At 41.2% G+C, this 24,958-nt stretch overlaps 1 protein-coding gene across 1 annotated transcript; it reads left to right on the forward strand.

Moving 5' to 3' along the window:
• Positions 1 to 2,943: 2,943 nt before the first annotated feature.
• On the forward strand, positions 2,944 to 5,119 carry foxc1a (forkhead box C1a). The gene has a single exon (XM_084368387.1). It carries the CDS (start codon positions 3,186 to 3,188, stop codon positions 4,599 to 4,601), a length of 1,416 nt encoding a protein of 471 aa, XP_084224513.1. The 5' UTR covers positions 2,944 to 3,185; the 3' UTR covers positions 4,602 to 5,119.
• Positions 5,120 to 24,958: the final 19,839 nt, after the last annotated feature.

A 24,958-nucleotide genomic window follows, 5' to 3' on the forward strand; every position in this document is an offset into this window, starting at 1 on the left:
CACGCCTCTTCAGTGATAATGAAACTGAAATACATCTATTATATTGTTGACCTCACTCCAAAGTTCCCCCACTGAAATGAAACCTTGGCCTAAACACAGCAGAGCTTCAGGCTGACAGTGTGTTCAGCTGATGTCTGCAGTGTGTCAAGGATCTGTCTATCTGACCTCGTGCTAAGTACTACATCTATCATTCAAGGTCATGGTCCTCCCTTATCTGATAACTGGTGCCTCCCTCCGTGTAATTAATGACCTCTGTTGCTGTCAGGCTGACCGGAGAGGAGGGAGGTGTTCAGTTCTTACTTCAGACTGTAGTACTGACACAGGCCGTGAGGTGGCGGTAGAGTTTTATTAATGTTCTGCAACATCTTTGCCTGTTAAAGGCCCCTTTAGATAGACACACACACACACACACACACACACACACACACTCTCTCTCTCTCTCTCATTTACTAAATGTATGATCTATGTCAACATAATTGAAAGGATCAAGAGTCATTTCATGTCATTTACCTCATAATTGAGAACAAGAAAGTGAAAATTACATTGAATTGAGTGAGCTTTGAGCTTTTGAAAATGAAAGAAGAAGAAGACACAGAAGAAGAAGAAGAACAAGAAGAAGAAGAAGAAGAAGAAGAAGAAGAAGAAGAAGAAGAAGACATACTTTATTAATCTCTTTTTGGGGATGACAAATGATTTGTCATTTGAGTAAAGTATTTTGATGAACATTTTCGAACAACTATTCTCATGCTGCAACTCTTTTGTGGTTTCTTGGATGTTCAGGACCAATTTCAACACAATCCGGTGAAAAATTAGCAATTATAATACAAAGAAATGGAAAAACGATGAAATGGAGGCCAAACTTCAGGTCAATTATATATAACTAAAACTAAGTGTTTGAAGTAGAGTCATAGTATTTTGGTCCCATTCATTTCATATAACTTTAACACACATTTTCTCAAGAAAATCCACGATCCATGAACTGTGAGGAGGTGAGTTGGTCTGGTTTAATGACACATTTGTCTACAGAAAATGACCTTCAACTTAATGACAGCATCTTCTCAGTTATCCTTTACTTCTTCCTGTGTCTCCAGAAGTGAGGAAGACAGTCTGGGTGGACTTTAAAGAAGTGACTTCATGTGTGATTAGAATAAATAATTTAACAAAAATCGATGTAGGTGAAAAAGAGAAAACACTAGAGGGAGCCAAAATCCCAATTATAATCTATCTATCTATCTATCTATCTATCTATCTATCTATCTATCTATCTATCTAATATTAAAATATCAACAAGTCAATATTTGTACACTAATGTTTTAACATCAGCACACACTTCTGGTTCAATAACTCGCTCACTGCGTTGCTTTATATTTTAAATGATGTCTATAATATTTTTGTGTTCCCTTTGTCTGATTGTTTATTATGATCCTGCGCTTTTTTACAGGTTTATGCTATAAAAAACGTTTTTCTATGGGTAAAGCTGAAGTGGTGGAAATGCATAACAATCAACATAAAATGGCTTTGAATTCAAATAAATGTCCATCAAATAATATTGGAGCAAGTTACAATAAAACCACATTGATTCTAACAATAATGCATTTTAATTACGGGAAAAATAGCCACCAGCCATCAGATGTTTATTTTGACATCCATTCATATATTTTTTACTGTGCTCCAGTGTTAAATAAAAACGAGTTGAGGAGGCCTGGGTGGGCAGGCCGTGGTACTAAGTAAAAAAGCCCGTCATGAACTGAGTAAACAGCCCGGGGCGGTGGAAAAAGTTCATGCCCGGGTCCATGTAAGGAGAAACCGGCGGAGCACCAGGGCCACTGCACGGACATTTAATTAAGACGACCTGCAGAGGATTACGTCCATATTGCGACTGTAACTTTGCCTCACAATGACCATTTTACAATTTCATGCACAGTCGCCTTTGACAGCGAGGCGATGGAGGGAGAGGCCTTCAGGGTCGGATTATTTTAACTTCTATCTTTGGTCAAGATCTTCTTTTATTTCAGCCTCCTCGGCCTTCAAATTCATTACCACGGTATGAAACCCCCACAGTCCGCTCTGAACACCTTATAAACTCTGCTGGGACTTTGATGGGAACAATTAAAGATGGATGAAGGTAGGCCTGGAATAGTTTTGTTTATTCGGTTATTCTCAAAAAAAAAAAAAAAAAAAAGGCTGGCCTCTAACATCACATCACATCACAACAGATATTTAAATGTACCTGAGGTGTCATCCCGTTTGGTTCCCCTTTTCCTGAATAAACTCTCACACCTCTGCGCCCAAACTGTCCTTTAATTCCCGCTGTAATGAGATCTCACTTTAACCTCCCACTGCCAACGATGCGAGGCGCTTTGATCTGCCAGCGATCTGCTGCTGGTGTTTGAGCCTTTTGACTAATAAAGATGCGCGTTTAAAGGCGTAAACGACGCCATTTGGTTCATTGGCGTTTGAATCGTTTCTAATGTAAAAAAAATGTGGAATATATTGTCTTCATATTAGGAGCTGCAGAGACATAAATCCACTGCATGTCGTGCGTAAAAGTGATTTTTTTAAAGGGAACGTCTGGATTAATTTAACGCTATAATAACCACATGAATGTGTGGATATTTAACTTTGACATTTTAGGGAAAACTCTTCTATTTCTGTTTATTTAAGACACCTACAGCTCTGATAGTCTTTTTGTGTAACAAAGTGTGCCGGGATTGTGTACATGTGAGCTGCTCTGTCACGTCTGAAGTTTTGGCTGCAGTGGGCTGGGAGTTACCGACACCTCCTCTAGCCTTTTCTTTTACTTTTTCTTTTTTTTTTTATTCTAAAAGCCCCGAGTGTGGCCGGGAGCTTTTCTGCTCCCCTCCACACGGCCTGACTCCCCATTGGACGAGTCGTGCACTTTATGGGAGGAGCTCCACTGGCAGCAAAAAGGAGGAAAGAATTTAACTGCGCAAAAGTCCTGTGTGGTTACGGATGTCCAAAGTTCAGAACTTTTTCAATGTGCGTTTCATAGAGACAGAGAGATGGGGACGGCTTAAACACTGCTGAGAGATCCAGCACGCCGCACTGTTGTTCAGACTTTTCTCTCCATTTTTTTTATTTTATTTCAGCTGTGCCCTCAGAGGAGCGAGAAGTGGAGCTGCGTATTTTGGAGCTTTTATTTTTAACCGGATCAAAGTGAAGACATGCAGGCTCGCTACTCCGTCTCCAGTCCCAACTCTCTGGGCGTCGTGCCGTACATCAGCAGCGACCCGAGCTACTACCGGGCCGCTGCCGGTGGGGGATACACCGGGATGCCAGCACCTATGAACATGTACTCTCATGCGGCTCATGACCAGTACCCTGCCAGCATGGCCCGGGCGTATGGACCGTACACCCCTCAACCTCAGCCCAAGGATATGGTCAAACCCCCCTATAGCTACATCGCGCTCATCACCATGGCTATCCAAAACTCGCCTGACAAGAAGGTGACCCTGAATGGGATTTACCAGTTTATCATGGAGAGGTTTCCATTTTACCGAGACAATAAGCAGGGCTGGCAGAACAGCATCAGGCACAATCTGTCCCTCAATGAGTGTTTTGTCAAGGTGCCCCGCGATGATAAGAAACCCGGTAAAGGCAGCTACTGGACCCTGGACCCGGACTCTTACAACATGTTCGAAAACGGGAGCTTTCTGAGGAGGAGGCGACGGTTCAAGAAAAAGGACGTGCTGAAAGAGAAAGAAGAGCGGCTGCAGAAGGACGTGCCGCCGAGGCAGCAAGGCCGGGACCAGGAGCAGCCGGTGCAGGGCTCCAAGCCTGTGAGGATCCAGGATATAAAGACTGAGAACGGGTCCGTCACGCCGCCGCAGGCCGACTCGCCCTCTCTGAGCGCCGTGCCCAAAATCGAGAGCCCGGACAGCAGCAGCATGTCCAGCGGGAGCCCTCACAGCATCCCCTCCAACAGGTCCATCGGCATGGACAGCTCCGAGCACCACCAGCACCAGCACGGCCAGGCCTCGACGCAGGGCTTCAGCGTGGACAACATCATGACCTCCCTTAGGGGGTCTCCACAAGGGGCCACCGAGCTCACCTCCGGCCTCACCGCCTCCACCAGGACAGGTATAACACCGTCTTTGTCCCTTAACTATTCTCCAAGTCAGACGTCTGTCTATAGTTCACCCTGTAACCAAAACTCCACTACCTCCAACGCAACCTATCATTGTAACATGCAAGCCATGAGCTTGTACGCCGGGGACAGATCGAGCCACTTGGCGCCGAGCACCACCGTGGACGAAACGTTGCCAGATTACTCAGTCACGACCACCTCATCCTCCCTGACCCACGGGAACCTAAACTCTGGGCAGGAGGGCCACCATCCCCACCAAGGGAGGCTGACCTCATGGTACCTCAACCAGGCCGGAGACCTGGGCCATCTGGGCGCGACGTACCCAGCGCAGCAGCAGAACTTCCATTCAGTCCGAGAGATGTTTGAATCCCAGAGAATTGGCTTGAATAACTCGCCGGTGAATGGGAATAACAGCTGTCAGATGTCATTCCCACCGAGCCAGTCCATCTATCGCACTTCGGGAGCTTTCGTATATGACTGCAGCAAGTTCTGACCAAAAGAAAAATAACAGAACAAAAAAAAAAAAACAACAGGCTCGATATTTTCCTCACCGTGTCTGAACTCTTATCAGTACAATCCAACGTGTTCCCTGCCCCACACCACATGGACTAATATGAGACAGAACACACAAATCAGAAAAGACTTGATCTTGGTTTTTCTAAAGAACAGTGTTACTGCAAATAACACGTAAGTCTCTCTTTGCTTTTGTGGCTTTTATGTGATATGTTAAAGATATGTCAGTTTTCATGGACGTGTAAATTGCATATAGTAATTTATTTCTAAAGAAAAGAAAAAAGAAAAAAAAACAATGTAGCCGGATATTATGGACCAAACACCAAAAGAAGTGTTTCTAAATTGAATTGCCTTAATTGTCCAAAAAATAATTGTTCCATTATAAAAGTAAGAAACAGGAACGTGTATATCGCCTCACTATTTCAAAGATTCTTCCTTTGTTGAAAAGTATTTTGAAGGATTTTGTTTGTTTGTTTAATAAATTGTCATTTTATGTGAGTTAAAGTTGCGCCTCGTTTCTTACAAACTTGAGCAGTGATATTTTTTTTCCTCTTTTTACACGGCCTCGTTTTTTTTAAATCTGATCTGATTTATTTAATTCATCACAGCGTGTTTAAAATAAATGAAGGATGTTTGGACTCCAGAGCTTTAAACCCTCACTGAAAAAAACCCTAACATATCCCCGTGAAATGAAGCCCTGGATGAATATATTTATCCTCAGGGAAATCAAAATTAAAAAATACTGAGGCAAAGAAAAGCAAAGTTGTGTCCAACAGCGTGCGCGCGTCCAAAGAATTAAAAAAAACGCCTGTTAATGTTTAATTCCCATCTTTTAAACATCTCACTCCCTGCTCATATTTTTATTGTCATGTTAGAGATGCTGAACAGAGATGATCAGAGGTGATGTTGACCTGAGGCCTGTAGATGGGAACCAGCCTGCACACAAGCCCAACTTTGTTTTGGATTGCGTTGTGTGTTTACTGGCGCATACCAGCGCTTACTTAATATCATACCACACATGCCAAAGATAGTCCCGTTGTCACTTCAGTCTTGATGTCTGAATTCTCGCCAGTCTGACACGAACGGAGAGAAGCCATGGGCCGCCACGCTTTTTTATTTATTACACCAAACGCATCTCGTTTTTTCTGTCTTTTTCAGTGTGTGGAGCTTTAACAGCAGGAACGAGCTGGTATTAAATTGGTTTTATGCACTCCAAATGTCAGATTGATGTTTTATTGTAATCCTAGTTGGCAGATTTTCTCAGAAAGCGTTTGAAAGGGTTGTTTTCCCTCTCTGACGTTAATGAATGGGAATCAGTCTCTTTTAATCACGCTCACTGGAAACTCATAAATTATTCCCAAACAGGCATTTATTCCGTATTTTGTATTTTCTTTTACACATAAACATGAAATCAGTTTGATTCAAACACAATGCACATTTGTTGTCCTCTCACCTCCCGCCGACAAAGAGGGCTTTTATTTATTTGCATTTTCAAAAAAATCGCTTTTTAAAATGTATTTATTGATTTGAATCGGGGGATTTTTAAAAAATATTTTTCAAACGTAGAGAGATATTTATGTTAAATGTAAATATTTACAGCGTCTAGAAAAAAATAAAATAGTTTTTTTGCTTGGATAAACTTGAGCGTGACGAGTGCGTAAAAATTGCGCAAGGCTACAATCCCTACAAAGGCAGCGCCAATAATAATATTAATAATAATAATAATATTAATAATACTAATAATGATAATAATGATAATAATGATAATAATAATATTAGGACAACAATAATTTTAGACTTTATTATCACACTGACCTAAATAAAGAAAATCTAATTTAATGAAATACAATACAAAGTGCAAGTATTACCTGTTCCTAGATAGGATTTAATACAATACAAATACCCGTTGATAAATATAACACACATCTATAAATTGCGTAATTCAAATTCCAAAGCGAGCTGCTTGATTTTATTGCGAAACTCTTTTAATAAGTGACTTTTTGGGAACATTTCAGAGACTTTCCGCCAAAGTGTCCTCTCTTTACAGAACCAGAGGGGGCTGTGACACACGCCAACACGCTCCAGCATATCTAAGTACAGTATTTACAGTGTGATTCTTGAATGAAAGGTTTTCTCCTCACATTTTTAACCGGCAGCTTCAGGCCTGTAGACCAACTGAGACGACAACACATCATAACACAACACGAGTGAGTAGCTGCAGGCCAGGTGCATACTTCAGACTATACAGGCCTTATTGTAACGCTGTGTATTCGTGAACAACGACAGCAAAGAACAAAAAGAAAGAACATATTTAAATTCAGTGTGCAGCGAACTCGTGCGTTTCTCCCCCCCAACAAAAAACCCTCTCGATTGCACCAACTCTAATCAGGCTCATAAACGTCCTCCGATACTTTCCCGAGTATAGGCCTAATAAACAAACGTCGTGTTAGTCCAAAGATTGATGGCGCCCTCACAGAATAGACCAGGTCAGGAAGGAATAAAATTCAATCAGAGAGCTGGAATCGTTTTTCATGAGACGGAAAAGGCAGAGAGGGAGACGGGGGTCAATGAGGAGGATGTCGGCCGCCCAAGCACCATCAACAATATAACAGGACATAGCAGAGAGTGAGAGAGAGACACACGCACACACCCACACACACACACATAGTGAGAGACAGAGAGAGAAGGAATCGTAAGTAATATAAATTAAAAATAAAAACAATTCCTGCAAAAAAAGCTACACAAGACTTCTGCAGAGAAAAACAGCTGAAATGGAAAAAGTGTACTTTCGCCCCTGAAAATGAGCTGATACTGAAATTAAGATTGAGCCCAGTGGGGCCCCGAGGCCCTCATCCTGTCCCGAGGGGGCCCGGCAGCAAAATATGTACACATTTAATTTAACTTTCATTTCCCTTCTCAGGAGGAGCAGAAAGAGTCATTTACTACTTCTGCGTTTACAGTAAGGTCCCCACCCATAGTAGTCTGTATACAGTAGAGGTAGTACAATAAAAACAACAACAACAACAACAACAACAACAACAACAACAACAACAACAACAGTAACCAGGTGACTAGACAGGGGGCTCCTTTAACACGACTTCATCTGGGGACCCCTGTTTCAGCCTGTATGAGGCTTCACTCCACTTTCTCCTGAAACGTTCCGCTACATTCCTGAAAATGCACAACTTCCCTCACTGCTTTGGGTCAGCTGGCAAAGACAAAAGCGTCTATGTTGGCCAAGCTTTTCATATTTAACAAATCAAAACTGCATCTTTGAGTTGTTACCTCACTGGTTTGAAAAGCAGGAAGGAAGTTCTTTAAGAGTAACTTTTTTTTTATCCTTTGTTGTTTTTGTTGCTTTTTATTTACTGGCACATTATATAATCGGCGTGTTTAACAATCAAAAAACATTTAATCATCCTTTATTCTGACTTGTATTCGTTACGCCTGAGCGCCAGCGTGTCAGCCAGCCTGCGTGCTTGGAGGTCAGGTCAAAGTTCAACAAATGCCACTTATGAATAATTTATTATTTTTAAGAAAACAGATAAAATATCATCATAAAACAAGATAAATACAAAATAACCTCATTACTGTGAAATGTGCCGTAAATACTGACTGATGAAGAGCAAACCCGTGATATGTTGGAGGTGACAAACATGGCGTGATGGATCGAGCACGACCACAAATCATATGTTAAACTTTACTGCTGTGACAGTGTTATTACCTCGACAGGCGTGAATGGCAAACGGGTGTTAACCCGAATTACATTTAAATTATTGATACGTTCGTCCTTCACGCGTTGAAGCAATTATGCAGTCGGAGCAGACAGGAATAAACTTTTTTTTTCTTCTAACTCTGGTGCTTCTACTTTCACAGGAACAATTTAACAGCACTGTGATTTGAAATGTTTGCATTTTTTTTAAATCAGTCATAGCCGATTATTATCCCATTTCACTGGCTGTAAATGGTGCCATCTATGCGTAAAAGCGCACTGAGCCTTTTCACCAGAAGAAATCTACCTGTAAACTTGTAACGCGTATTACACTGACGTCTCCCTGCAGACTGTGTGCACCTGTATGTCTGAGTGACCAGCTCAGCTCCACTATGGAAAATGCTGTGTTTCAGCCCTCGGCTGTACTGCACTACAAGGCCCGAGCTCCAAGCGCGCCATCTGTTTCTAATTAGGAGTCCAGAGACGCAAATTCTGTCTGCGCTGCGGCCAAACGAGTGAAAGGTTGGAGGTCCAACACTTGTCTCCCATAAGGAAAAAATAACCGCTGCGTGCAGCCTCTCGTCCTGCGTGTCTCATTTTAAAGACGAATGATAATTTTCGATGAAATGATTCACTCGGGTTTGTCAAAACAGGGCAGAGCGATGAGGTGTAAACAAGGCTTCTGGATTAAAGAATGAGCCTGGAAATCTTACAGCATCTTCGCGTCAAATAAAAAAAAGAAAGAAAAAAAAGGAGTGAACTCAGGCAGACCGCAGGAGCGCTGGGCCGGCGGGATAATGGGGTACTGTGAATTCAGACCGACGGGAAACGGCCGACCTGCGAGTAACCCGACAGCCCTGGCGAGATACCTCCAAAACGAACAGAGTTGCCTTCAAGTTACACAAAACCTGCTTCTCTGCTGCTCCGGCCTGCAGTTTCTAAATATAGCACCTTTTTACGCACCGGGGCGCACGTGAATGTCCCAATTATACAGCGTGACATACAGTCATTTATTGTCATGTGCAGTTTGATTTTATGAATGTAGTTTTAAAAAGGTCTCATACGAGCTTCATTTTTTAAAAAGAATAAAGATTCATTCTGTCGTAGAAAATTACATTCTTGTATTTATATTCTTTATTACTTTAATGTACATTTAATTTACCAAATATAACAAATAAAAAAATAAACATAAAAGCAGTTTCACTAAATAAACAAACTAATGTGTTAAACGAATGATGCTTTAATCAGGATGTTTTTTTTTCTACTTCTGCAAAAACAAATGGCGTCTTGAGCTCAAAGTAAAATAAACATTGTAATTAAGTGGAACAGAATCGAATAAAACAGTCAAATAGACCAATACAAAAAATGAGTGCATTGATTTTTCTGTCCTGCCTGGTTTCATTGTTAATGATAACATATAATACGCAATGTGCAACACAATACGTGCACATAAACGCAAATAACACACATTAAACACGTTATTATAACACATTTATAGCTTCATAAGGGGTTTGGGTGCAGGCAGAATATCCACTCCAGTTGCTTCCTGATGGGGAGGGAGCAAACTTGAACTCTGTAACTTGTGACATGAGAGAGCCACTTCAAAGCTGTCCAGCTCCTGCTATTTGAGCCACAGTAGCAGTTGTCTGTGTCTTTCGCGGGTCTCATCTCGTTTTATGGTGCAAGGCGGCCACTGGGCTATGAAAACATCAACAGACTGCTGCAAGACTGAGACAAGAAGGGACTGTCTCTTCTGTTATTGAGAGGGGACTTTTTAAAAATTACATTCAAGGCACAGCAACAGTCAGAAATATAAGAAATATGTATAAATATCTTTTTTTTTAATGTCATAAAAATAAACACATTTTATCGGGTGATTACACAGTAAATATCTTGTTTTTTCTTCTACGGTCGCAGGTGGAAATTTAAGTTTATTTCTTAAGTAGAAGCCTAAAGTCATCAGCAGCACACATAATATTAATGCTATGTAATGTTTGACAAAGAGGACACAATTACATATGATTAAAGGTGCATTATGTAACTTTTCTAGTCACAGTTTTGGTAACACACTCCTACATTCTTGAACTGTAGGACGGCGGGGCTTCATGCTCTATCTGTTCTCACCCCACCATAACTCAAAATACAAATCTGTTTTGCTCTAACGTTTACAAATGCAAATGTAAAGTACTTCAAAAACTCATGTTTCTCCGTTTAAAGGTAAAAAAACATTTTACCTTTAAACAGAATAATTAGCAGATTAATTTTTCAATAATAATAATACTAATACACATTTTCAATTATTTCTGAAAATATGCAAACATGGCAACGACTCCTCAGCTTTCACCAGACTCTCAGGTGATCCTCACATCTTTTTACGCCCAGGAGAGGTGGGTGTCATCTGCGCCAAAAGAGGAGGAGACAGTGCTGCAAGTGACCCATCTCAAGTCTGAGTCCTTTTAGTCGTCTCCCAGGAGGAGAAAGGAGAGTGTCACACCAACCAGAGGCAGAGACAGTGATGAATTGGGCTGCAGAGTAAAAGTCATCTTTCCTTAAAATAGAAGAAGGAAAAAAAAAGTGTCTTCACACAGGAGAGGGTCAGTGAGGAAAACACACTTGAAATTTGATTTTAATAGGGGGGTTGGTGTGTGTGTGTGTGTGTGTGTGTGTGTGTGTGTGTGTGTAGAAGTAAAGACATCTGAACTCTAAAAGAATCGCACTGAAAATGAATCCCTGCGTTAGGGGTTTCTGATGTGTGTGTCTAACCCTTCCTCTTGATTTATTATCTGCTCTGTTTCGTCACGTCTTTCCTCCCTTGCTTTTATTTTGAAGTTCAGAAAGAAGGCTGTGTTGACAACAGCTCTGAGCTCTCTGGGACATCGAGACTGGACTGATCCAACACACTGCAGCTGATTTATGAGAAACAGATACATCTGCTATTTTTTTTTTTTTCGCAGCCATCAGCGATGATTTTCTTTATTTTATTATTACTAACCCTGTCAGTCATACAAAAGGGTCAGTGGGTCGTGATATTATCTGATTGAACAGTGCTGAAAAGTCAGAGCTACTGCAGCAAATCTGTCAACAACAACACATCCAATTCTTCCCTTCTCTAAATCTTGAGTCTTTCCGCTCTTTCTAACACTGGTGACAGATTTGGTGTATAAGTGATGTTTGGATGAATGGGGTGTAAATACAAGATTGAATCAACCACATCCGATCAATTAACTGGTAACTGTGCCAGCAAATTCCACAAAATATGAGAAGCATGCATTTCTCTGATTCATATCATGAAGCATGTCATTGTAGTTTAACTTTCTTTCAAGCTTAAAATTTGATCATGCATAAAAATATGTCTTAATATTACTCAGCAGTTATTCATCAGTTTGAAAACAGTGTGACTGATTCAATTTAGCTACGGTTGCTGTTTTTATTCATAAAACTGTGTTTCATAAGACTGTAAGTGAGTGCAAGTTAAAATAACAATGTGTGTGTGTGTGTGTGCAACCTGTGTGTGAGAGAGTTACCAAAGCATAGCTCTGTTCGAGTGACAGTCCTGCACAAAGAGCTAAAACTATTAAAGGAAGCGACAAATGTTTTGATAATCGACTAATCAGTTTGAGGAATTTTTACGGAAAAAGACTGTCAAAAATGTTTTCTTCTTAAACGTGGTTCTTTCTGGTTTCTTTACTCCCCTATGACAGTAAACTGAATATCTTTGGTTTGTGGACAAAACAACAGTGATCAGCGTTTTTTAGACAAAACAACTAATCCAATGATCGAGAAAATAATCAACAAATTAATCGACACTAGCAGCACTAATCAGAAAAGCAGCAAGCAGGGATTAACTGCAACCCTAACCAACACACAACACAGACACACACGCACACACACACACACACACACACACACACACACACACACACACAAATAACATGCTCTGATGGCGAATTACTCTGCAGAATGGGGTGTGAGGTGAAACACAGGCGAGGAAAAACAAACTGGTTCTAAGAAAAACACTGACCTAAGGCACAGCTAATGTACATTTTCACAGTTTCTGAGAAAACGCAAGCTTCCTGTGACCTGAAACAGCATCAACATAAGGTTCTTTAAAGAAACAGTTCACCCAAAAATGAAAATTCAGTCATTATCTACTCAGCCTCATGCAGATGGAAAGTCAGAGGAAGTTTCTTTGTCAACAAAACATTTCTGGAGCTTCAAAGCAAAACAAAGTTACAGCGTTCTCCAAAACAGCTGAAGTAGATGGGGACTTCAACCCCCCCCCCCCCCCCCCCCCCCCAAAAAAAAAACAAACAAACAAAAGAAAAAAAAAACAAGGCGCGTTGTTATTTACAACCTCGACGAACGGCCAAGTTCTTGCAGGCACTTCAGATGACTTGAGCGCTAACGCTTTTAGCTTAGCAGCTACAGCACAGCAAAGATTTTGGCTTAAAAGAGGGTGTCAATAAAGTACATTTTTCCAAATTTTAAAACAAGTTCTGACCTACTTCAGCTGTTTAGGAGAATGCTGCAAGGCTGTTTTGCTGTGATGTCACACATATGTTTTGTGGACCCCGACCTTCCATCGGCATGAGTATATAATGACTGAATTTACATTTTTCCGCGAAGTGTTCCTTTAAGTGATTAAATATATGACGTGGAACAAAAACAAACTCTAAAAAATACGGTGAGAAATAATTGTGGTGCACGTAATATAATATAACCATGTACAAACAAATGTCCAACATACGAGAAGCACAACACGGCTCTTTGCAGTGATCCAAAATGGATCTCAAATGTCAGCTGTCTGAGCTTGTGTCAATGGACAGTCTACCCTTTGACCTCTGAGGGGAAAACCATTCCTCCCAACGGCCTTTTTCAGGGACCCATTGTTTACTCTTCAGCCAGTTAACTAATTTTCTTCAAGTCGCCCTTTCTCCGTTTTCATGCTCGGTTGCGTTGTGAAGCGCAGTCGAGGAAGAGGGTCTATGGAGGGCACAAAAGAGGGATGAAAGATTTTAAAACAACATGAGCTAGAATTGGATCAGTAGACATAAAGAGGGAGAGAATTAGTAAAGGAAAATATGAGCGAGGTGGGCGTGAGGGATTGTGCCGGGCAATATATGGATATTATATCGTTATCGTGATATGAGCCTTTCATCTAAGAGTTTGAATATCGTGATATGGATTGAGTGTTGTCTTTTCCTGGTTTCTGAAGGTGGCACTGCAGTAAAGTGATGCCTTCGACCATAACATTACTGATGGTTATTTATATATATTAAAAAAACTCATTGTGTCAGTAGTTTGTCATAGTACCAATAGTCATCCGTACAATATTTTTGCTGTATCAAAATTGAGGTATGTGGTAAAAAAAATATTGTGATATTTGATTTTGTCGCTGAGAAGATTTCAAAATATTGCGATTTCCCAAATCTCCCAGCCATAGCTTCAATCATGTTGTACTGTAGTTTTAAAAAGCTTTGGATTCTGTTGTACTTTGACTAAAAAACAACATTTTTAAAAGCTGAAGAATTAACGTTAGTTGATCATTTAAGCTCTCTACAGTCTGTGTTGTATTTATCAAAGCTAAAAATATTCTACAACCTTTGACAAACAAAAAAATGACTAAATCTCATGTGGCTCACACTGAAAAAACAGAATATGTATAAGCACATACTTTATATAATTCACATACTGGATTGAACAAAACCCAAAGATAAGTCGAGACTTTACACTCGAGATAAATTCATCTCATATCTCTGTGTATTTCCGTGAGGTGTGCAGGTGTGAGGTCTTCTCCGTCTGGTGAGAGGCAGCCAGATGGTGTTTGTGTGTGATGGCGAGCAGCAGCGATACAGCGGTGGTTCCTTTCACAGATCAGCACTCATATCTCTGTTCCATCTCCAGGCTCTCGGCTCATATAAACATCCCCAGTCCATGGCCCTCTGATGTTTTTGCCATTGTGTTTACAGTGAGAAGTCAGGCAAATACGTGAACTTTAAGACAAAGAGAACACGGATGAACAATGGGCCGAGCGGCTGAGCGCTTGAGTTAGCTGCAGTGAAGAATTATAAATGTTTTAAAATAAAAAAAAGAAGATTTTCTTGCTAAGTTTAGCAGGAAAATGTAACTTTTTTTCCCCCAACCATCCAAAGACATTGACATTCACTCTGCTTCTCCTGCATATTATGTTCCCTTTGTCTCGCCTGCAGTCATAAACAGATCTTCTAATGGGATTTAAGAAACAGCATTTAATCCTGCGGAGGGTTTTATGTCCACTCTGCACCCCTACTCTGCACACCATACTCCACACGCAGTAGGAAACAAGCTCGGTTACACTGATTCAGCATGGACATGGGCGGACCTCGACCCAGAAAAAAAAAAAGAAAAAGAAAAAGAAGTCACGTTTCAGCGCTCAGTGCCTGTGGCAACCGAAATGAAGAGTTCAAGAAAAGTGGAATGCAACACACACATGCACACACACGTAAATGCTTACTCACAATTCTTAGTCGTTCGGCCAAAAGTTGAAATTGTCTTTGCAATGGAGCAAATGAGGAGTAGCTTTCACTATTGAAAATGGAGCTTGTCTGAAATTAATCTCACAAAAAAAAAAAAAACAATCATGCACATTTCCAAACCAAACCCCATGCAAACGCCATGACTCCAACATCAAACATCAAAGCGTGCTCAAAGCGAATGCCCCCCCCCCCTCCTTGGTCCTTTTAAACTGCCTCCTTTTCAACTGTAGAAAGAAGAAAAATCCCCTGAACATCAAAGAGGGAGACAGAGAAAGTAATTTAGCCTTATCTTAATTGAGCTGCAATTGTAATAATGATCTTACACATTGGGACCGAGAAGGAGCGAAGGAGCTGCAGGCTGCAGGACGACAGGCTGCCTTCCCCGCTCTGTGCTCCACTGCTCTGCTCTGCTTGTCTAATCTCAGCTCCAGACATGTCATTGGCCGGTGATTTATGATGACCTAATGTTTTGTTTACTTCATGCTCATAACAGGCGGGCAGATTGCATAGGGCACGGCGTATGGGGAGACATGAAAGCGCTGGGACTGCTGTGCAGGGCTGCAGTCCCCGGCAGTTCGCAGAAATAAACAGCCACCTGGCACAAGCGCCTCCTTCAAATTGAGGGCCAGAGCTGCCGGCCACTCCGAAGTTTACAGAAATCCCAGGCTGTGTGTATCATCCGCTGTCATGGGGCAGCCATCAATCTGTAATGTGGAGGTTACGCACTTGATTTAACCTCTGGAAAAACACATTGACCCCTCTGTTCATGCACTTTCTCAATAATTGACTCGCCTATGCCATACAAGAGGGCAAACATATGGAGTCTGACAGCTGCTTGACAGTAAGGTCAAGAGTCCAGTAAGTCAGTCCACTTTTAAGCGTCTTGGATTCGGCTTCTGTTGGTGGTTTACTGGTATTTTGCGAAGCAACTGAGAGGGACTCAGCTGTCCTGGATGCTGCATGCAGAAATTTCTGTGACCTCTTAAGGAAAATAAACACAATTGCTGCTTTGTGTGAGTGGTTTTTAAATGCACCCTGTGGAGTCCCCTTCTGGAGAAGAGTTTTAGTGAGTGGGTCCGTGTTTGGTTTGTATCGTTGTATCGACACTCGGTGGATACCTGGTATCAGAATTCAAAATAATCTAAAAACTTTGGAAGGAAATACACTGTGTATCATTAAGACCTTACAAGATTGTTAAAGGGTAACTCCGCCAATTTTACACACTCAAGTGTGTTTACAGGTCTTGGGGAGAACTAATGCATATGTGAAAGATATTGTGTTAAGCCTTTTGTGGCTCCAGAGGAAGCTGCATGTAATCTGATAAATTGCCTCCAGTGATGTCACTCAGTTGCTTTATTGCATTATGGGTCATGTAGGTGCCAAGTTTTGAAAAGAGGTCCATTAGTTTAACACTGCAGTCCTACAACACGGTTAAACTCATGATGGACAGTTGAAAAACATTGATACTCAAATCAAAGCTGCAGAACCAGAGATATCGCCTTATTTATTCCACGCATACTTATTCCTTTTCAAAACCTGGCGCCTACATTACCCACAATGCAACTTAGCCAGTGACAGTGAGTGACATCACTGGAGGCAGTTTATCACATTAAATGCAGCTTCCTCTGGACCCTCAAAAGGCTTTATACTACTTTTTTTCCACACATGCGGTAGTACTCCTCCAGACCTGTAATAACACTATTGTGTATATTTGGTGGAGTTACCCTTTAAGTCTCAATGAAACACAATATGTTTTTTGATGCTTCACAGGGCACAATGTGATGTGTTTTTGGGTTTTCCTGTCCTGGTAAGGAGTATGTATTCGCAAGTTTTCATGTATATATATTTACGCTTAAAGCATGTAAATCTGATCTGGACTACATAAAATCGACTCAAACAGCAGGGGCCACATCGAGCCCCTATCTCCACTGGCCGTGGGGATTTCACCTTTCTGATGCGGGCAATACAAACTGATGGCTCCAAGTGTTTTCCTCTGGCTTCAATACAGTTCACGGCTCACCATAAAATCTTTGTATTTAAGCAGTACACGATACATTTTCTTCTCAATCAAATGTTCATTTTAGAGTCCTTTATCCTTAAATATGCACAACTTCTTGGAAAAAGCTTTATGACTTGGATCCCCACTTCCACAGCTCATTGACAGATTTATTAAATCTGCCCACATCCACTTAGTCATTCTCTCTCCTGCTGACTAATAATACTGCCATGCTGGGAGCTGAGTGGGCCTGAGGTCAAACTTTTCATGACTAACGCTTCTTCTATGTGCATTACAGGACTTATTAACTTACTTTAATATTAAAAGAGTTGAAAGGTTTGTGGATTTTGACAGAATGGGTTTGGGTTAATTAAGGGTTTCACCAGGCGTGTAGATGCAGGTTGGTTGTAAATATTGAGGTCTTTACTTTTTACTTTTCTTTTTTTTTTTTTAGGTTTTTAATTATTTTAAATCAAATAAGCAAGTTTGAAGAGCACCCACAGTCTGTTAGGTTTGAGTGCAAAACAGGAAATGTTATTAAAATTGCTCTGCTTTGACAATATTAACTTAAAATACTCACTTTTCAGCACGTCAGGATTTATTATTATAAACTTTGGAGAGCAAATTAGTGGAGAATCAGGAGAGAAGCAACAAGAGAATAAGATAAGGGATACCAAGGTCCAAGTGCATCAACAAAATCTCACCACATCTATTTAATTTGATGGGTTTCTGTTGTTTATAACACTGCCCAGAGGTCATGCCTACAACTCCCAGAGATGGAGATGTCAATTGTGTAAATATTTTTCTCCTTCCCTGTCTGGCCATTCAAAATCCAATTTGAAAATCCCATCAGATAGGCATTTCCTCCTTCTGCACCAGCAACCAGAGCAGGCGACTGCTACATTCTTATCTTATCAGTAGCAACAATCTTGCATCTCGTCGTGCCCAAACAGGGAGAAACAGAATCAGAAAGTGGTGATTTAGCTCCCACCTCTGCCACAAATAATCCACATAGTGAAACAAACACGCAGCTTCTTCTGTCATCGACTCAGATTGGAAATTGGCTTTTTGTCAAGCCAGAGCGCATAAAGGAAAAACCCTCTTCTTGCTCTTAATACTCCCCCGGCTTTCCCTTCTCTTTCCTCTCTCCTGGCACGGTGACATGCATGATAAGAGCAGCGAAGCAAACTGTGAGCTCTGTCTGCGTCTGTACAGGAAGCACAAGGGAATCAGTGGTGTTGTCAATCAGCGACAGCTCTGCTGTCGTCAGAAAGCTAGAACAATGGCCACAGACTCCCCAGGCATTGGGAAAACGTAGTCAGCCTGCACTCTCACTTGTTCTGACGGAGGAGATAAAGTTAAGAGGAAAATGAGTAAAAGTAATCCAGAAATTTCATTTACTTGGAGGCATGTGGACACACAGACACATTTATATCCACGTCCTCGCTTTCTGACTCAATCAAGTTTACAAGCTCTTAGGATAGGAGTCATGGAAGTGGTTTTGAAAGGTCAGTCTATGAATCAAGTTGCGATCAACCCTTTCATATCTGGGTGACTGTTCACTGAATGGCACTCAAAGCGTGGATGAAAACATTAGTCAATACAAATGTTTCTCTTCAGTAGCTGTGTTGCCATCTAATTGTCAAGCGAATTTGAAGTGAACTTTTCAGTTGAAAAAAGAAAAAAGTGAATTAGAGTGTTTCTATCACATGGTTTGGAAGCAATAAACTAGGCTATGCAAAGCATAGAGTAGAGTATGCGATGGATGGATTAAACAGAGTGGAAGAAGTAGCAGATAACCAGTATTTTTGCCAACTACCGATAAATCTCATTGATGGAGAAGAAACAAAACCAGTTGCGTTAGCCATCTACAAGGCAATATGGGAATTAATCTGGGAAAGGGAATCCCAGGTGGGAATATCAGGAAAGACACCCACTTCTTCTTCTCTCGGATTGGAAAAAACTGATCAATGAGGAAAAAAACAAAAGTTTGACTGGCCTGCCTTGTTCTGCTAAGCTGTGATCAACCCATGGTCAATCACTGTTCTTGGGAAAGGTCAATTCCCACATTGAGACCTCACAAAGATATCACATTGGATCATTTTTGCGTCTAATGCACATTTTGGATTCGAAAGCAGCAACATTCCGGCTATGGCTTTCTTTACATAGCAGGAAATCTAACCCCAATCACACAATTGCAAAGTAAAGGCTAAATACACTATGAAAACAAACAAAGCATAGAGACTTGCTAATTTAATGCCATGGTATACATTATTGCAGAGGAAACGTTTTTCACTGCCAACATAAACACATTCCAGCCTCGCATCGCACATACTGGGAATGAAATATAATCAATAATTCAGTAACTAGTGTAAATAATGGCCCTTAGAGCAGCTGTAATGATGATAGATCTCATTGCTTCTGTACAGAAATGTGTTCAGTCTTCTGAAACTTAAAAATGGGGAAACGTGTGAGTAACGGGTGGCTAAAATCCCCCCACCCCCAAAGAATTTCTACATCAATGGAAATTATGGAACACACATTTACTACAGCTCTGACACACACACACACACACACACACACACACACACACACAAGCCATCTGTCTGGCACAGGACACAGCGAGTGCATCCTTCAGCTGACACTTACTGGAGGGGAAGTCGGGCCTTGAGGCTGTTGTATGACATCAGCACAGTAAAAGCGACACCATTTATCAGCGACCACCGAACATGGAGACATTCATAACATCCTGACAGGAAAATCTTGTGGAAAATAAGCACTTGGGCTTTGATAACAACTTGGCTCCTTCTTTTGCTCCTCATTTGGACCGTATCCTGTTCTCATCTACTATTCTTTTATATGTGACCTTCATTCATCTATCATGCATTGAACCTCGCATCATATTAAGCTCTCTGTTGACGATATTGAATTAAAAAATTGCCATTAAAGTACCGAATGCACTTGAAATACTCATTTTGTCTGTGATTCTTTTGTGATGTTTTAAAGCTGCAGAAGAAAGCGATTTGTCACCATGAGTTGGTCAAAATAAGAATTCATTGTTTGATAGTGATCATATATCATCTTCCATGGAAAGACTGTTATCAGTGTGATATTCATAATATGGCAAACTCACAAAAGAAGAAAGAGGAGATGATCAAATCTTTCCAGAACACACTCATTTGGGTCCAAAGGTTAGTCAGCCCTTTCCCGTTCGAGTCTCTAGCAGCTCTTTGTAAATGACCTGCTCTCACTTTTGGTCTCCCTTTTGTGCCGCGCTGAGAGTGGAGCCTTTGTCATATGTCAGAGGAGCATGGACAGCAGCCAAGCCTGTCCGTGGGTCTTCCTATTTTGACACCCTAAAGCACCTGCCCTCACTGAAGCATGGCAGGGAACGTCACAGAGAGAACAATAGAGAAAGGGCCTCTTTCCAGCCACTCCTCACCGGCTGATCCAGCACTGACTGCCTGTCACTCAAATCCATTAAAGGTCAGTGTAGCTTGCTATACCCTCCAACCCCCCAGGAGGACACGCCCTAAATGTTCCCTGCCAGTTTTTACACTCACTTTTTCCTCTCCACCATCTCTCCTTCTCTCCTCAGAGGTCATAAGAGGGGGGATATCCCAGAAGGAAATGCCTGAGCTCTGAAGGAGGTGCCTGCGCTCTCAGTCTTTTTCCCCCCATTGCTTTTAGCATGGTCCTGGGTGTTATCGCTCTTATGTAATGGAGTGCTGGGTGCTGATAACAGGATGTCAGAAGAAATTACATGAACTACGTTACTCCTTTTATGATTTTTCTCGGCAAAAACAGTCCCTTAAATTCTGTTGCTGACAGATAGACAGTTAGGGATTTATTATATTACATTAAAGGTGCATTATGTCCGAATTTTGGGTTAAAATGTTCAAAACAAAAACTTGGAAGAATTATCTATGCTTATACACGCAGCAGGATTGGATTTGTAATCGAATAGTTTGACATAAACAGTAAAATTGAACTATTGATGCCACACTCATGTCTGTATTGTAAATATGAAGCTATAGCCAGCAGGCAGTTAAACAGACCCAGCAAACCTGGCTCTGTCCAAAGCATAAACACCTATCAGCCCTACAAGCACCTCTAATGCTCCCTAATTATCTCATTTGTTTTATCCATACAGGAAAACACATTAAAAACTTGTGGTATTACGGGTAGTTCCATCATAAAACCACAGATTTATCACTGCGCCCAAGAAATACTGCAACACATGTTGTTAGTTGTGAGTTTGTTTTTTTGTACGAATTTAACAAATAAGATATAATGTGTTAATCAGTGAGCGTTACACGTGAAATCTAGTGTAAGCGAGAGCCAGGCACGCTGCTTCCTCGCCTTCAGTCTATGCAAACATTAGCTAACCGCCACTGGCTCTAGCTTCAATTTTAGAGTAGCTACAGGCATGCGAGTGGTACCGAAAATTATCAACAGAATGTGAGGAGATAACAGTTTTGACGTTGTGTCAAAGACATTTAGCATCTTGTTGCAAAGAAAGCCCATCTACTGTGTTTCACAGACTCTCTTAGCCTTTTTAGTTTTATTAATATAAAAAACAAACTTACCGTTGCCCACTTGCCCAGCTCCCTGTGTTCACCCCGCTCTGAGGATTCAGGAGTCAGCTGGTAGAACCACTAGCTGCATGGCTAACTGAGCTAACAAGCTAATGGCAGCCACAGTTACCAGTTGCTGATATGCTGCCCCCCTATTCGTTTGGAGAATGAATTTGTCAGGTGGCCAATTTTCTTTCATATTGCACCTTGAAGGTTTTTGTTAGTATTGAGTTTTATCAGTCACAACAGGCAAAAATGAAATATAAGCTGGATTGTGGTTGCACAGGTAATTTCAAAACATCCATTGTTATTAGCTATCTAGATGTGTTCATGGATTGATTGATTTTATGTATATGGAAGACAATGAATCCAAAGGATAACACGTAAAAGTGAGGACACACGTTTTCCAACATGGCTCCTGGTGTCAGAGAGTAACATATAACATCCATAGAATCCTCGAAAACAATAAGCAACAAAATCCAAAGGCAACTTTAATATAAAAACATAATGCGTCGCTTCATATGATAGCACTTGCATGACTGTCCATCCATTTGTTGTTCACCTTTGTGAGGGTATCATTTTAAAACATGAAAAGTGCAGTTGTTCCCCTGCACATCTTTGTTTTGAATTTGTTTACATGACACAGGTGTCACCATGGGTGCATCCGTAGACTTAACTGCCTCACTTCAAACAAAAAACCTGCCTATCAAGTCAGATAATGGTCCATAATACCACGCATAAAACGTGATGATGGGTTAATTCACGGTGGCAGGTAACAGTTGGCAATAACTTTTTGCTGAAGCTATAACTCACTGGCTTCCGGACTTACTAATTAGTGTCCAAATTGAGAGATTTATGGAATGTAATTGGACTGTTTTTACATTAAATCAAACCACCACTCCAAAAAGATGCCTAAAATAACCCCAAATATATTAAGTGTTGCCAAAAATGACACAGAGAGTTGCTACTTGAAAAATCTTTGCACGTCAGGACGCTCCAAATCATAAATCGAGCTGTAAATGGATGGTTTTCTTACCTTGGTTACCTGAAATCATTGCTCACATCCGTAAGACCACACTGAAGACAGAACGTAAACGGCAACAAGACAAACTGCACATAAGCAGAGGCATGCAAAACCAGCAAGCCTGCACACTCAAGCACAAGTGTGTTGAGCCATATCAGCCCCGGCATTCCAACCCCTAGCTTGGGTGCAAGAAATGATTTAGGTCTCTTCCTCTTGATAAATGCATACCTTCGCTGTAGTAAAATGAGGGGGTGCAGGGGAGGAAATATGAGGCACCTGAAGCTACGGAGACAAGTCGCCTTGGTTATACCTCACGCAGCACCTCGTTCATCTCTGGCGTCGTGAAGACAGATAAATCTCTTTTTTTATGGCAACTCCATCATCGAGCGCAGGAGATAGATAGAGCGCCCGCTGCCCCGTTGACGAGGACTCACCCCTATCACTGCACCACACAGGCCTGAAGTATAGGGAGTCACGCTTGACTGCTTGCCCTCCGTATCCATCAAGACCAGATATGAAAGGACCATTTGTGATAAAGAATATCGGCTCTGTGGCTGAAATCGGGTGTCATCCTGTGGGCTATTGATGAAACATGTAAAACACCTTCAACAAATCTCCTGTATATGGGTGAGACTGTCGAGAAATGGATATAATATGTTCAACACAAGTTCAACCAAGTGCTGAGGTAATTCCAGACCTTGGGGTCAAATAAAAAATGATTAATTTTTATCAGAAGACATAGGATAAGATTGAATTTAAAGAGGCATTATGTAGTTTGGGGAAGACTACACATTCAAGATCTTTCTCTTTTGTTTAAAAGAGAAACTACATAGTGCACCTTTAGCTAACAAGCAAGCATATAAAAACCTATAACAAAGTATACTACACCAAAAAACATTAAAACTGCATCCAACATAATAAATGTCCTTGTCGTATTTGGGATTAAACATCCCATTAATGTGGAATAAATGGCTAACCTCAGCAGCTATCTTTTTTTCCTTGTTCAACAGCTGAATCACATCAATGCCCCTTTTTTTCCTTCCGAGGACAGAGGAGGACGTGAGGGGAAAAGTAACTCCTCCAATGATCTTCTAACAGCCCCGGGCAAGCTTCTTCCAAGGAGCTGTCCATCATCTCTGCCACAGTTCCTTCCTCTAGATTAATAGAGAACTGCAGATAGTGTCAGTCAGTTTACCTGCCGCAGTGACAGCTTTACTGGCCTATGTTTGCCTTTTACTTTTGCTGGCAGCTTCTCAGATATTACAATATGTCTTTGTCTAGCTGATGCTTTCAGGAGGTACCGTGGTAAAAATGAAAAAAAACGAGTCAAAGTAGAAAGGTATTTTAGTTTAGTTAAGTTGATGCAAAATAGAAAATCATTGTGTTATTGTATCATTCAATCTGTCCAATATATACACTCCGGTCAGCACAGATGTTTGCATTTTCCTGCTCTTTTCTTCCTCTTGCTTCTGAGCTTGCTAGTGTACAAAAAGTTGATGAAAACTCGGCCTAAGATGGAATAAATATGTGCAGTGTGAAAGTAATGTGATGCAATTTGGAAACACAGTTGCAGATGTTGCCAAGATAATATCGAGATCAGCTATTTTAATAAGGTAAAATCATAAATGTGTCCCAGTGAACGTGCACGTAACTATGTTTCATATGAAGTCGGGTCAGTCAGCTCATCTGAGGATACTGAAGTCTGCTTGTACCTGGCACTGATGTGATTATTACCTCCTGACATTTTAGCTCCACAATCTCAGAACGCGCTACGAAGAAGTTTCTAGTAAGAAAAAAGCCTAATCAACAGATACATTGTAAACATTTGAAAGTAGCAGAGTGGAACAGAGCTCATCTGAAACTTTCGAGCCGAGTCGTAAACCACGCGAGCGAACGAGATGATAGCAGGTCGTCTGCCTCGTCCATGGCAGCTGTCAGCCTTGGCTCGTGGTTCCCTTCTCTGGGTCAGAGGTCATCCAGCTGTGGCCCCTCCCCCCTCCTCCCTCTCCCCCTGACACAGCAGATGTGGTCGGACCACCATGGCGAGGGCCTGACCACATCTGGCTCTGATTACAGCCAGACAATCCAGCTTTATCAGCTCCATCCACTTCGCTGAGCTCTGCTACACTCATTCTCCCAGAGGTGATGTGTGACACATTCTCAACTCACCAATACCGGCTTTACAGGGTGATTTATACAGTATTTAACTCTCCAAAACTGGGTTATATGCTGCCGAAGTTCTGTTTTGGTTTGAATATAACACGTGAACATATTATCTGACTTATTAAACTTAATGACTACAGCTAACTACAAGTTTCTTATCTACCTGAGCAGTAAACTTTTATGTCCTCCTGCTTCTTATTTTCCTCAACTTTCCTCCTAAGGAAAAGTGATAAATCCCCGCTAGTCAAACAACATGACTAATGACTTAATGATATACTGCTGCCCCCGAGGACCGCTGCTGAACCTCCATCAGTTTGTGACTGAATCCGTGTTTAAGTATTTGCCCGTAC

The sequence above is a fragment of the Pagrus pagrus genome (genome assembly GCF_965226575.1).
Source record: "Pagrus pagrus genome assembly, chromosome: 12".
NCBI classification, from domain to species: Eukaryota; Metazoa; Chordata; class Actinopteri; order Spariformes; family Sparidae; genus Pagrus; species Pagrus pagrus.